Here is a 13,944-nt window from a genome sequence, read left to right as displayed (position 1 = left end):
CACTGCGTGCCGGGGCTGAAACGTAAACAATCAAAAATTTTATGCCGATATTTGTTTTGTTAAATATATTCGGCCCACAATCGTAACAAAATCCACAGCATGTAAATTCAAGTAAATCGCCGGCGACGCAGTAAATGAAGAGTTCCATTTGAGTCAGCAGACAGCAGAGCACGGGAATCGAGGCCAGAGCCTGCGGATCGCCACACCATGTTCAAACTGGAGTCCTACATCACTCCAATTCTTCTGAGCTACGTGGCCAAGTACGTGAAAAACTTTCGCGATGAGGATGCCCAGGTTTCGCTGTGGGAGGGCGAGGTCAGTTTCCAGAATCTGGACCTGCGCCTGGAGGTGCTCGAGGAGGAGCTCAATCTGCCGGTGGAACTGGTCTCTGGGCACATCCACGAGCTGAGCATCCAGGTGCCGTGGACAAAGCTCATGTCCGAGCCGGTGAAGATCGTCATAAACACCATTGAGTTCGTGGCCAAGTTGCCGGACAGCGAGAGCAAGCAGCGCCGGGCCTCCTTTCAGCGGGAGCAGCGCCGGAAATCCAAGCGGGAGTCGGTGGAGCAGCCGGATCAGCAGCCCAAGAGTCCCGCAGCGGGCAGCTCCTCTAGTGTGGTCAACAAGATCATAAACAACATCAGCCTGCAGTGCCACAACATCATCTTGAAGTACGTGGAGGACGACATTGTGGTCTCCATGAATGTGCAGACCCTGAACTTTAGTTCGGCCGGTGAGGACTGGAAGCCCACCATGGTGGACATTCATCCGGTGTCCGTGGTCATGCGCAAGCTGCTGCAGGTCTCCGATCTGACCATCTGCCTGGACAAGCGGAATACCGCCGGCCGGATTGAGGTGTGCCAGGAGCCGGTGCTCTATCGTTGCACCCTGGAGTGCCGAGTGCTCCGCAAATACAACGCCAATACGGTGAGCACCACGAGCACCACACGCATCGGAGTCTTTACCAAGGCTCTGGACATAAATGTGTCATCTCTGCAATTCCCCATGGTGATGCGATTGGTCAAAATGCTGCTCGAACTGAAGCCAACCGAACTGGAGGAGGATCCTCAGAATCCGGAAGACCAGGAGGCAGTGGCCGAGGGAAACGACGGAGAGCAGAGTGCGGAGCCCGCTGGTCAGAGCATGTTTTGGTGGGCCTGGAACCTGCTGCCCAGTTTCGACAATGAGGCGGCTTCTTCCTCCTGCGACGCTCCTACTGGCCACGCCTTCGATATGGGCATTTACGCCGAGGAGCTGAATTTCCAGTTTAAGAACTCGGAGTACTTCACCGATCAGAGCATGGGCGGCATCAAGCGAATACGGTATACGCCAATCCTGCGGATCAGTTTGGGCGGACTCTATTACGAACGGACTCAGTTGAAGGAGTGCGACTGGGCCAATGTCAAGGCCGGCCTCTCCAGCATTTGCATGGAACCGTTGGGCGTTTACCGAAGCGAGGATCCCGTTGACCGTAACCTGATCCATACCCAGGAAGTAAGTATAACTTGGATTTATCGGCGCTTAGTACTTATCCGAATTTCCACAGTTTTCAGATGAGCGCTCATTCATCGACAAGAGTCTGTTCGACGAGAACTACATGTTCGCCGATCGCTCCTGGTGCAGCTACAACTACGAGGACTACGTGGCCAGGAACACGGATGAGTACATGCTGTTCCGCAGCCCTGTGCTGGCATTCGACATAATCGAGTACCGGGTGCCGAAGCCAAGCAGCCATCCCGCGGCGGATGGCCAGCTCAGGGACCTAGGACTTCGGATCCAGTATCGCTTACTGTCCGCCGGAATCACCTTCCACTTTTCGCAGTCCTTTGTGCAGGTTAAAAATGTAATTAGCGATTTAATCCGTCCTTACGATTACCCGGGATATCATTCAGAATCGGTGAATAATGAGGCCGGAACAGGCAGTGTCCCCGAGCAGGAGAACAAGAATGCCGATATGACCATACCGGATTTGGAGTATCTGATGGGGCTGGTGCCCACCTGCAACTACAAAATCGAACTCCGTAACTTAGTGCTTCAGTTGTATCCCCGTCAGCAGCAGGAGGCGGCTTCTGCGATGAATCACCACCAACTGACGACCACGGTGAAGCAATCCCTGTTGCCATATCTTCAGCTGAAGATTTCCCTAGTCGAGGGCACAATGTGTGGCCCAGTGAACCCGCTTCGTCTGGTTCAACTGATTAGCCATCTTGAGGAGAAACCCCGGGAGGTGGTCAATGCCTGCTACAACTGCTATAACTTTAATGTGAAAAACTTAACGCTGATGATCCTGAATACCACTCCGGACGGTGACAGGGCCAGGCTTTTAAACATTCCACGCATGCAGGTGAACTGGAACCGCCTGCTTGCACCTCAACTCTGGCGCCAAAATGAAGCTGCCCTAGAGACGGCAGAAATCAAATCGGAGATCATAACTTTAGAGTTCTCTAAGCGGGAGCTTATACTGACCAAGCGCTTAATCCCCTTAATCACAAGCTTTAACGGCTCAGAGCTCTGCGATCTGGCCCACATTGTGGCCCATGCCAACGCCCATTCGGATGTCATCAAGCTGCAGAGCTTGGGCACCAAACTAAGCTTGAGTTACCACAAGTATCACACGCATTTGGCTGCCGTGGGCTCTCTTCAAGGTATCCAAACCGATGCCGTCCACACCAAGATGAATGCCCGGAATGTGATTCTATCCACTTCCAAGAATGCAAACAACAAGTGGCTGGAGGTGCAGCTACAGCTTCCTCTGGAGGAGGCCAATACAAAGCAGGAAAAGATGCCGGGAACAGTGTTGTGCCTTTGGCTGGACCCATTCCGCATCACTACGGACATCTACTTACTGCAGTTTCTCAACTTTTCGGATCACAGTGTCAAGCAAAAAGCAAAAGAGAAGGGTTTGTAGCTTGTCAGCCTTATCATATTACCTAATTACAACTATTTACCTTTATTTGCAGAAGTAGAAACGGATTCAGAGTCTGTTTTGCAGTCGGAACCACCTGTAACACAATCAGTATCGAATTATTCCACAATGTCTGCCTCAGCAATGGCCTTGAATGATCTTCAGCCTCGTCGAATCAGCAGGAACGCAAGTCGAAAGATCTCTGTTCCCGAGGAGACAGTGCATCTGAGTTCGGAAAGGGATGAGAGGCACACCCAGGCAGAGCCTGTTAGTATACCCGTCATCAGTAAACCGCAGCCAAGTACCTTCGATTCTATGGATCTAGTCAAGCGACTTACCAACATGGTGGTGCTGGTTGAAATCGCCCAGGCCAAGATTGACGTGTGTGAAGTAATGATGAGAAAAACGCCTGCCGAGACGGATGTGGAGTATACCTCTATTCGGCTGCCACACGTAAAAGTAAAATCGGGCAACAGCGAGGCCGTTCAGCGTGGAAACATCCGAGCTGTAGTTTCGGTGGCCAGCAAAGCAGAGTTATTTAACTGGGTCTTCGACCTAAGCGAATTCAATGTGTGCTACCGCAGAGCAAGTGTCACCGAGATGATTGTGGCACCAGTAAGGACTACAATAACTTTAGCCCTGTCTCACAAGACATCCGAAAAAAGCGAGACGAGAAAAGTCGAGGGAAAATCTGACCAAGAGAAGAAGGCCGAACAAAACACCTACTCCATAAATGTGCATGTGGATATGTCGGAGATCAATATATTTGCCCAGCGGGTAAGAACTCTTTCCGAATATTTGGATTAACAAATTATTAAAATTACAATTTTTCAAGGTGAAATTATTGCATGAACACTGCATGATTATTTCCAAGATGAAGAGCTCGCTTTGCCCTGACGAACCTCCATCTAAGTGGCAGGTAGCAAAAACAGCTCCTAGACTGGAAGTTTACACTGGCAGTGCACAAACCTACCCGGTGATAAAAGAGTTCTTGGAGCTGGATCCCAACTTTGAAGCACCTCAAGTAAAAAGTGGTAAGAAAAAACACACAGAAGTATTAAATTTATTTTACAATATATTCAATTCCCTAAGCTCCCAATAGTACGATTCTATTCTTCTGCCAATGGACTATTCCCAGAATATGTTTTGAAATGGAAAACTCCAACGACTCCCAGCACAGTAAAATCGTTTTGATTCTGGAGGATCTACTCCTGAATATTGATAGGCAAAATGACTTTACCAAGATTACCACCAAAATCGAAAACTTTGGGCTCAACTATTATGAGAAAAAGCATGAATGGGAAAAGATAGAAGACTTTCACATCAAAATGCTGGGCGATAGCACGAACTTGCCATTGATCAGTGTGGTGATAACGACAGTGAGCCTTCAAGATCTCTATGCGAAAATTGGGGCGAGAAACCCGCATAACAAGCAGCACACCATCTCTGAGGTCCTGATCGAAGTGCAGCCGATCGAAATGGTGCTGGACTTGGACCAAATAACTGCGTTTATGGTTCCAATTTGCGAGGTCCTTGAAATTATGGGAAGTTCTGACTCAAAGCAGCCAGCAAGCACGGCCTGTTCACCTGTTGCCAGCCAGGTAACAACGGTTCGAGACCTGCCAATGGTGCATTTAAACAGCAAGGGCATCTATGTGTACCTTCCATTGTCCACAAACAGGAAGAGTTGCAGTGTGTTACTATTAAGGGTAAGCTATCAGCCATTTATATGCACTTTACAAAACTAATAAGTATGTATTTTACAGATTGAGAGCATACAACTAACTCCTAGTCTGGAAAATCCGCTAGTTCGGCAGCTCGTGCGCCCAGATATCTACCAAAAAGCCGCAGAGCTGAACATGCTTAATACCCCGGGAGCTCTGGTAGAAGATCGTCAGTATGAGCTGAGTGTAAGAAAGCTATCATTATCCACCGGAAACTGGAAACAAACCCAGAAGTACCGCATTGAAAAGAGCTTGGCCAGCAAACATGACAACCCCGCCTTCGAGTGGAACAACCAAAGTCAATCCACCGAACTGGATCACATGGAGATATTTAAGGACTTCGACTTCATAATGATTTATGCACCGGCCATAAGCTACGATCGATTTCTAGTCTGTGGACAAAGTGTGGAGTATAATTGCGCAACCGATTTTGTGGCTTCTCTGAACACTCACCAAATCAGCTTGATCAGCTGCATTATAGTACGTTTACAGCGGCTTAATTGTATAATCGATCAGGTCTGTGTGAATAATGCAGCGATGCCCAAAACGAGATCACACAAAACACTTGGCGAAGTGTCCACATTCAACAGCGCAGACAACTCGGTGTATTTTTTACCGGATACGAAACCACTTAAAACTGGACAAAAACCTTCTAAACAGCTGCCAAATGCCAAGCAAAATTACCCGAATCTAAATTCAAGTTTTGTGGATGCAAGAGCCAGCAGTGATATATTTTACGGATCGTGCCAAAGCGATTCCGGAATTCACTTGGGCAGCCGGGTGAAAGGAAATCGCCAATCGAGTGGCTTGAGTTATCCCCAGAGCGTATCCTTTGTGGCTGGAACATTCGTGCTAAGGATCTACGATGTGTTGGCCCTAGAGGAGCTGGAAAGACCGGTCATGAAACCACTTTTTTTGGTGACTATATCCCAGCCCAGCTTTATGTCCACCCAGAATCTAAAGGCTTCGGTAACCCAAGCCTCGATTTTTAATGTTAACATAGGCGTAGCCACTGCCGATTCGGAAGGAAAAGAGGATTTGGAACAATTTAACGAGTCCGTTTTTGACACACTTCCTGGTCAACTTGGCAGCTCTGGAATTCCTCCTCCTTTGCTCACGATCAAGACCCAGTACGATCGTCTCAATCAAAAGGAAGTCGATGTGGAATTACGTAAACCCATTCTGCTGAGAATGTGTGAGGCTAGCATCAAGCATCTGGCCAGCGATGTCATCCGTGTGTACTCCGTTCTCCACGAGACTCCCTGCTTTGCCGTGCGCAGCCAGCGCCCTGTACCCGAAGGATCTCAACTCCACCAGATGAAGTCGAACTGCTACAATGCGGATCGGTTGCACTTATCCTGTGATCGCATCACTATAAAGTTCTACGATGAGGTGCGGACCTACAAATGCAGTTTCGTTTGCCTCGATCTCAGCACTCGCATCAAGTTCAGCACTCGTCCTCAGAAGGCCGTCATTAGATCCACTCTGGGATCCGTGTATGTGCAGTCCGGCGGAAAGATGCTGCTGCATCCTTTGCTGATGCGTTTGTCGGCAGATTTGGTTAGTGAGCCATGGTGCGATGAGCTGCTGATCAATGCCACACTCAAGCTCAATTTCCTGCACATCGATGCGGGTGTTCTTAGCATACTGCAATTGCAAAAGGCCCGTGATGGAATGAACCGGATACGCGAATACGCTGATCAGGAGTGGCAGCAGTTTCTGCACCGCCGTCCCGTTTTGGGCACCCCCGAAGAGGTCTCACCCTGCGACCTGATCAAGTGCACGCCATCAAACGAGTCCATAGAGCGGCTAAAACGCCCCCTGAAGTCGAATGCGGAGTTCTACCAGGATGACCTCAGGTGAGGATTCTAACAGGGTTTATGCAGTTTATGCACTTTACTGATCAGTGTATTTTATATTCAAGAGCGGGCGCCTTTCAGTTTGTGTATCTTAACTCGGAGTCCGTACTGCCAATGCCCTACCAGGTGCAAATCATCAAGAAAAACTATGGCATCATATGCTGGCGATATCCGCAACCGCGCCAAATGACCAGCATACTCATCTATCCAGTGCCCATGGCAGTAAGTGCATGTACATAAGATTTGTTCAATTTACTAATGCTTTCTCGAACGAAAAAGGTAAGCAGCCCCATACATATCAGGTGTCGCATGGAGTACTTCAGCGAGACCCATGAAACATTCCTGCATTACTGCGATTTCCTGCTTTCGGAGACCTCCACCAAACAACTGACGCCCCCAGATCGTCCTATATGTGCCACTATCTGGAGGGTGGTTATACTGCAATCGCTGATCTCTGTGAATGGGGCTTGCTTTGAGGGAAGTGAGGATGAAGATCTATCGGTGGGTTTTCCATTCCCAGATAAAATAATTAATGGCCTAATGTTAAATTAAACTTTTAGATCGAGTACATCCAAGCGGACTTTAAAGTGGATGAAAATAACGATTTCATATTGCATCCCAAAGTTCTGGTGGGTTGTATGCGCATCGACACAGTATTCCGGGCGGAAAGAGTGCCCAAGCTGCAGTTGTTGCTCTGCTGCCAGGACATCGAGCTGAACTTCCTGAACCAGCCGGAGAGCTCTGGAGAGCTGCCACAACAGCTTAAGAAGTACAACCTCAAGCAGACCAGTAACATCAGCCAAACTTTTCTCACACTGCATGTGGAGGACCTGCAAATGCACTCGACTATTTATTCCCGGAAGGATTTTAGTTTGCAGACCGAACTGCGCACTCGGGTAAAGTGCTTGGACTATGGCTTCCTAAATATGCTGGATATCGTGGAGCCAATGAAATTCACAAGCTATGTAAGACTGACCGATTGCCCGCGCTCTTCGGTGCAGGCCAATTTCCTGGTGGACAAGCTTCGGCTCAACTGCGGACCCTATGTGATTCACACATTGCTGAGTTCCAAACACCACTGGCAGGAGGTTTTGCAGCAGAGGGAGATGCGACACGCCCTAATGCCCAAATGCGTTATAGTTAACCGGATACAGGCACCCATAAGCTTCGGTCAAACCGGCACAGTTGAGAAAGTCTCTGTGGCCCCTGGCGAAATGCAGCTCTATCACTTCCGAAGCTGTCATCACAAGCAAGAACTTACGTTCTTCATCACGAATCCTGAGACCCGTCTGGTTGAGACGAGTGATTCGGTGCACATAGCCCTGAAGTTCGAGGACGACCAGAAGGTTTATCACCTGCGCGTGGGAGAATTCTGTATTACTCTCAAGCTGGGCAAACTTTCCGCCACTCAGATTTATATTCTCGTCAAGGGACAAATAGAACTGATTAGCATGGTACCTTTCAATATGATCACAGAGTTTCGGGAGGAGGATAAAAGCTACGACGACAACAATGCGCCGGAACATCTCCTGTTGTCTAAAGAAAGATCATCGTACTACCAAAATGTAAAGCGTAATGCAGACATCAATATGCGGTATGTTGGATAATTGAATGAATTTAGTTTAAAATCCCAATAACGTAATGTAATTTCATAGGCTAAAGCTAAGCGCTGGACTTGGAAGGGGGCGCACTGGTGATATCCCTCTGAAAACCAATAACAATTTGCCTTGGCTGGTCAAGGTGCCCACGCAATCAGCGCAGCAATTCATCAGCGTTTGGGTTCGGATCTTGCGCGAGGACATTGTGATGGAAAACCCGGATGGCGACTTTCAGCCCCAGAAGATACTGATCTGCATTTGGCCCATCTTTGAGATATGCAATATGCTGAGTTGTGAGATTCAGGCGAATGAAAATACAACCGGAGAGAGCTCCACTATTGACGCCAAGGGCGGCAGATGGGCTCTAAACACTGCGACCACTCATGCCACAGAGCACACAGTTGGCTTCACATTTCCGTAAGTCCATAGAACAGTCTTCATCGAACCAATTTTAATGTTATATGCTTTTCTAGGGGTGCCTTACGAGGCTCTTCCAAAGATGAATATACACTAATGCTAAGGACAATGGACTGGCACAAGTTCTTTCACTACGATCCCAATGTCTGGACCATTGAAAATACCCTGTATAAGCTGGGCAAGTCTGCGCAGCGCAAGTGGCCACTGAATGATGAGGAAGAACTGCGCGTGTGCCGGCAGTTGGCTTTTCAGAACTCCTTTGATGTAAAATACCGGACCAAGGCCACAAGAGAGTTCTCCTGCACCTTGGGACTGGAGGTAGCCGCCTGGGGCATGTTCATCAACGGAACCGGCTTGGACGTAAGCATTTTTACGATCCATGAGCAGGCGCGATTTGAGATCAAAGCGAACAGTTTGGAAATGATGCCCAAACTCAGGAGTGCATTCAGAATTGATGTGACCTTCGAGCAAGGCTGGATCTCCTCAGCTCCGATTTCTTTGGAAGATTTTTCGCAAAAAACGGTTCAAAACGCCGGACGATCAATGTCTCTGCGATGCAATTCATTTGTGGATATAGTAATTGTGGAAAGGGAAGAGGTGCTGCGTCTGGTACTGGAATACCGAAAGGAAGCCGATGGACGTCGTCTGTTCAAATTGCGATCCAAATTCGTGCTGGCCAACTTTACGGATGTAGCTCTGAATGTCCTACCTTTGGCCATGGATCACAAGGAGACTTCGACACGGGAAGAAGTAGAGGCTTATACCATTTCCAAAACAGCCCGTAGTCTTTTATCAGCGGATTCGACCAAGAACTGGTAGGTTTCTTTAACGCTGTACAAACTATTTTAATTAATTTCCTTTGTTCTTGCAGCATTGGTACCGCGATGGACGTTTTCTACGATCTTAATGTGCATAAGGCCAAGCACAACTGTGATACGGCATTCGTGTATTTTGTTTGCTTTAGCGTGGGTGGTAATCGGGAGATTTCCATACCAATTCCCTTGTCCATACCCTTTACCAGACGCTGTTTCAGCTTGCAAGCGGGACACGAATCCATTCCGTTGATGATCACCCTAGTTGAGAAGGACAATGTGCACTACTTAAACGTATTTTGGGACACGGCGCCTGCGATTGTCATTAGTAACAACACGAATGTCAAGTTTATTGTGGCCCAAACAAGTGCATCGGAGAATAGCAATGTGTCCTGCACAAATTCCGAGTTCGTGGGAAGACACTTCGAGTGGAACCAGTTGGTGCTGCCCCACAGCAAATGCTATTACACCCCTCCGCAGATGTACGCCAACTTTCCGGATGTGGAGTTTACAATGTGCAATCTATCCTTGGCGGTATATAAAGGTGAGAAGTTCTCCAACCTTTTATATTGAAGATACTTTAAAGTTTGGTTTTCAGATAAGCCCTGTGCGAAGAACAAAATTGCCTGGTCGAAACCCGTTCGCACTGACAAGTCCTGGCAAAAATTCCTGCATGTTCCAAACCACGGCGATGTGAAGGTCGTTGTCTGTGACAAGCATCGTGCTATTCGTCTGAACATCTACTATATAGCTCAGCAGCTGGAGTTTTCGGTAAAAGACTTGCGATCACGCCTGACAAAGCCAGAGAAGAGTTTGATGCCATCGGAGGAGCAGAAACTTCTGGAATCCGATGAAAAGTTGACACAAGATTCGACCACACCTAAGGAGCCTTTGCCGGATATGGTTGCCTGCGCCCACTTTAGCGAGGAGTGCGAGACCAAACGGCAGACGAGGATCAAAGTGTTCATCAAGAGTTTTGTGTTCAGCCTGCAGACGGATAGCCGAGAAAATGACTTTCTGAAGACGGAAGTGTGTAATATCTACGCCGATGACACGGTGATAATCTACGACGACGACGACGAGCAGCGGGAACTGCGCTTGCAGTTGCCAAATCTCCAGGTGGACAACCAGTTGTACTCCAGTGGAAAGTACGATTTTCCGGTGCTGCTCTGTGCAGAGAAGCTGTACAAGCGCAACTGCAGTCTGCCGCAGGTCTACGATTTGGACTCTGTGTACCGGCAGCAAGCTCAGCGAACTCCCGTCTCTCTATTCACATTTGTATTCTACCAAGATGAAATGCAGCTGCAGAATGTGCGGTGCCAGATTCCCCCTTTTCGGGTCTACATCGAAGATGCCTACCTGAATCAGCTGCTGGAAGCACTGGTGGAGTGCGAACCGTCCCATTGTGTGTATAGTCCGCCTGTGGAACAGGATCAAATCCTGCTGCCTGTCGGAGCGACCCTTCTACCCGACCAAGTTGTGGCCCAGTCATTGTACATATCGGAACCCTTGCGTCTGAATAGTTTTACGGTGGAGCCGCTGAGTCTACTGCTATCCGTCCACACTTCCTCGAGGCTCTACATAGCCCTAGATCACTCTCCCCTCTCCTTCTCCCGCTATGAGCGCCAGCAAATCCTTACCGTTCCCCTCCGCTTCGGACAATCTCTGGGTCTGCACTATCTCAGTGGGGCCATCTTCGGAGCCGGCTGGGTCGTTGGATCCCTAGAGATTTTGGGCAGCCCCAGTGGGCTGGCCCGCTCGTTCAGCACTGGTCTTCGGGACTTTGTCTCCATGCCCGTCCAGGGTCTCTTCCGTGGACCTTGGGGCTTCCTGGTGGGCGTGACCCAAGGGTCTGCCTCTCTGCTGCGCAACGTGACTGCAGGAACCGTGAATTCAGTGACCAAATTGGCCGGTTCCGTGGCCCGGAATCTGGACAGGCTGACCCTGGACGCAGAGCACATCGAACTGACCGAGGCCAGACGTAGGGCCAGACCCCAGGGATTCGCCGATGGGCTGACACAGGGTCTGACTGGCCTGGGTATTAGTTTACTCGGCGCCGTCGGAGGATTGGCCCATCACACACTGGAGGCACGCAGTTCGGTTGGAGTCATCGCCGGGCTGACCAAGGGCATTGTTGGAGCCTTCACGAAACCCATCAGTGGAGCTGCTGAAATGCTAGCTCTAACGGGCCAAGGAGTCCTCCACACGGTGGGCTTCAATGCCATGCCTCAACAGGTGGAGCCCAGTTTCATGCGCAACGTGGCCCTGCACGGCAGTTCCCATCGCATTTGGAGTTATCTGCCCGAGGAGTTGAGCCGCGACCAGATGCTGTTCTTTTGTGAAATCACCCTGTTGGTCGGCACGCAATTACGTCCAGCTTTGGTATTCCTAACTTCGTCAGTATTGGCCATCTTACAATCGGACAGCGAGGAACTGGCCTTCGCTTCCCCCGTTTCCAAGGTGGATGCCGTGGCGGATCGCGAAGATCCCTCAAAACTCTACTTGAGCCTCAAATCCGAGCGAAGCAATGATCTTGAGGGAGTGAGTATTTTATTAGTGTTTACTTGTATTTCAATTGTAACCCATTTTATTTTTAGCAACTGAACTATACCAATGAGCGCATAATGAAGTTCCTGAATGCATCGCGACTTCAGAGCATAGCCAACGATTCGCTGAATGATCTGCTCCAGCTGCAGGAACAGGATGTCGACGATCGAATCCAGCGGCAATCGCAGTGCATCTTCTATATTAAACCCAATATAGGTGAACACCTGATCCACTACCTAAAGGTCATAGGTCGGATACAGCATTGATAGTAAGCCTGCATCTTTGTGTTTGTCGGTGTAGTCTAAAGTATTCCTAGAATCCTTTGTATTTTATACCAAAAATCAAAAGACATTTTTTGTTACATTTTTGCAATAAAAATTTAAAAAGTATGAGACATTTTAAAAATAATTTTATTAGAATGCAGTTGTAGTTAAGTTAATAAGTTTTAGTAAGAAGCATTTGCTGAATTGTTGGCCTTGATTTGGTCGTACTTTGTGTTGCGCTTCTACACAAAAAGTCCAATTTAATACAATTGGTTTTAGCTAAAGCCGCCGAGACCAGCCAAGGACTAAACTTTAAACTTGCAGCTAGAACACGGGTGCATTTTAATAAGGGCCAGATAAATCCAGCTAAGGCAAAGCCCTTGGAATTGGAAGAAACTTGTACAAAATTAACCTGTCGCCCACAAAACCGTCGAACCAAAGTGCTTCTTGTTTTTCGAGTTAAATATAATTTTCTTAGTCGTTGAGGCACTAAAAAAAAAGCATACCTATTAAGTTTCATATTGATTGATTTGATATGGTAAAGCAAATTATAGTTGTAAGATATACCATTGTTATATTTAAAGATGTCAAAACCATTTTTAAATTATTCCGCATTAATATACATAAGTATTTCATAGAAATGTCAGAACAGTAAAAAGGTTCAAAATCTTTAACTATTTTATATTTTATACATATTTGATACATTTTTATGTGATGTCGACATGAAGGACATGTTGATATTTCTCTGTGTGTGCTCGCAATCCTTCCTGGTTGGATGCCTGGATTTTGCCTTGTGTGTGCGCCAGTGCGCGACCAAAAGATTCAATTATGTTTGGTTGGTAGTCGGTGGTCGGCTCACCGCATCCGCAAGTTGGCCCGTGGAAGTCGCTTATTGGGGCCCCCGGATCCCAGTTGGCCTTCTTTATGTGTTTGACGTGCCTCGGGGGGGGAAGGGCTCATGCCCTACCAGCACAGATTTGCACACCGTTTCCGTGGGCCAAATGTACGTCTATTGTTTTATGTTTATAAAAGGTGGGCATTTAACGACTCTACTGTTCCTCGCCCTAAAGTTGAGCCTATTGTGTCCGCTTCCGCCTTTTGTCTGAGCTCGCATATTTATGCGACAGACACACATTAGCATCATGTGTTGTGTGTTGTGTTGTGTGGTCGTTGCTTGTGATTTGCTCTGAAAACTGGGCTACGACTTCTTGGGGAATGTTTTTCCTCCATTTGGGCATCTGATGATCTTCGTTAATGAGCCCTGACCAATATAACCCATCTGGATTCGATTGAGCCCCTGCTAACGACCTGCATTTAAAAGGCTTTTGAACTAACTTTCCTGAATATAACGCATACGCACATGTGCAGCGGCGGCAACAAGGCCATCAAGCAATGCATTATGACGGCGTCTACTTCCATTTTGTTTTGTTCGTGGCCTTGGAAGCACGGGCTTAGAAAGGGGGGAGCAAAGTAAGTTTGTGCCATTAAGATAAGTCAATAGTTAGTGGTCATCAAACGGAAGTTTAAACACCACATTGCTCGGCTTAAAACTAATATAAAAATGTTATGCCCTTCCATTTTGAACACACTTAAAAACTTTAATACACCATTAGAAAGGGAGCCCAATACCTAATTAAAATAAGCTGCAAAACTGAGAACATTACGGATATGCTTTTTTTAAGCCCATATTGAACTTTTGAGAATCGTAATGACAAGGACTTATTTGTATATTTCTCTGTTATTTATTTGTCAACTTTTCTATACTCACTTATATGTTTATTATATGCCAATCAAGTTAAAATAACTTTTTGGGATCCAT

The 13,944-nt window shown here is 47.6% G+C and overlaps 1 protein-coding gene across 2 annotated transcripts; it reads left to right on the top strand.

The window, feature by feature from the left end:
* The first annotated feature begins 16 nt into the window (after positions 1–16).
* Positions 17–12,254, top strand: LOC108148776 (vacuolar protein sorting-associated protein 13B). Of its 2 annotated transcripts, XM_017275985.2 has the most exons (14): positions 17–1,494; positions 1,547–2,900; positions 2,961–3,682; positions 3,741–3,939; positions 3,998–4,614; positions 4,672–6,488; positions 6,554–6,710; positions 6,768–6,989; positions 7,049–8,082; positions 8,144–8,503; positions 8,560–9,318; positions 9,375–9,859; positions 9,914–11,856; positions 11,913–12,254. In XM_017275985.2, exons 1-14 carry the CDS (start codon positions 208–210, stop codon positions 12,126–12,128), a joined length of 11,172 nt encoding a protein of 3,723 aa, XP_017131474.1. In that variant the 5' UTR covers positions 17–207; the 3' UTR covers positions 12,129–12,254. The 2 variants fall into 2 exon arrangements, with proteins under 2 accessions (XP_017131474.1, XP_017131475.1); XM_017275986.2 differs by lacking the exons at positions 2,961–3,682; positions 3,741–3,939; positions 3,998–4,614; ... (7 more) ...; positions 9,914–11,856; positions 11,913–12,254 and having other exon boundaries at positions 1,547–1,834; positions 1,893–1,985.
* The last annotated feature ends 1,690 nt before the right edge of the window (positions 12,255–13,944 follow it).

Source organism: Drosophila elegans, unplaced genomic scaffold (assembly GCF_018152505.1).
Source record: "Drosophila elegans isolate 14027-0461.03 unplaced genomic scaffold, ASM1815250v1 contig_476, whole genome shotgun sequence".
Taxonomy (NCBI): domain Eukaryota; kingdom Metazoa; phylum Arthropoda; class Insecta; order Diptera; family Drosophilidae; genus Drosophila; species Drosophila elegans.
This window is presented reverse-complemented; position numbering and strand designations above follow the sequence as displayed.

Bases quoted from the DNA above. Each gene is read 5' to 3' on its own strand.
- LOC108148776 (XM_017275985.2), top strand. From the start codon at position 208: ATGTTCAAACTGGAGTCCTACATCACTCCAATTCTTCTGAGCTACGTG. The intron at 9,860-9,913 runs GTGAGAAGTTCT...TTTGGTTTTCAG, and splicing joins ATCCTTGGCGGTATATAAAG to ATAAGCCCTGTGCGAAGAAC. The intron at 11,857-11,912 runs GTGAGTATTTTA...TTTTATTTTTAG, and splicing joins GAAGCAATGATCTTGAGGGA to CAACTGAACTATACCAATGA.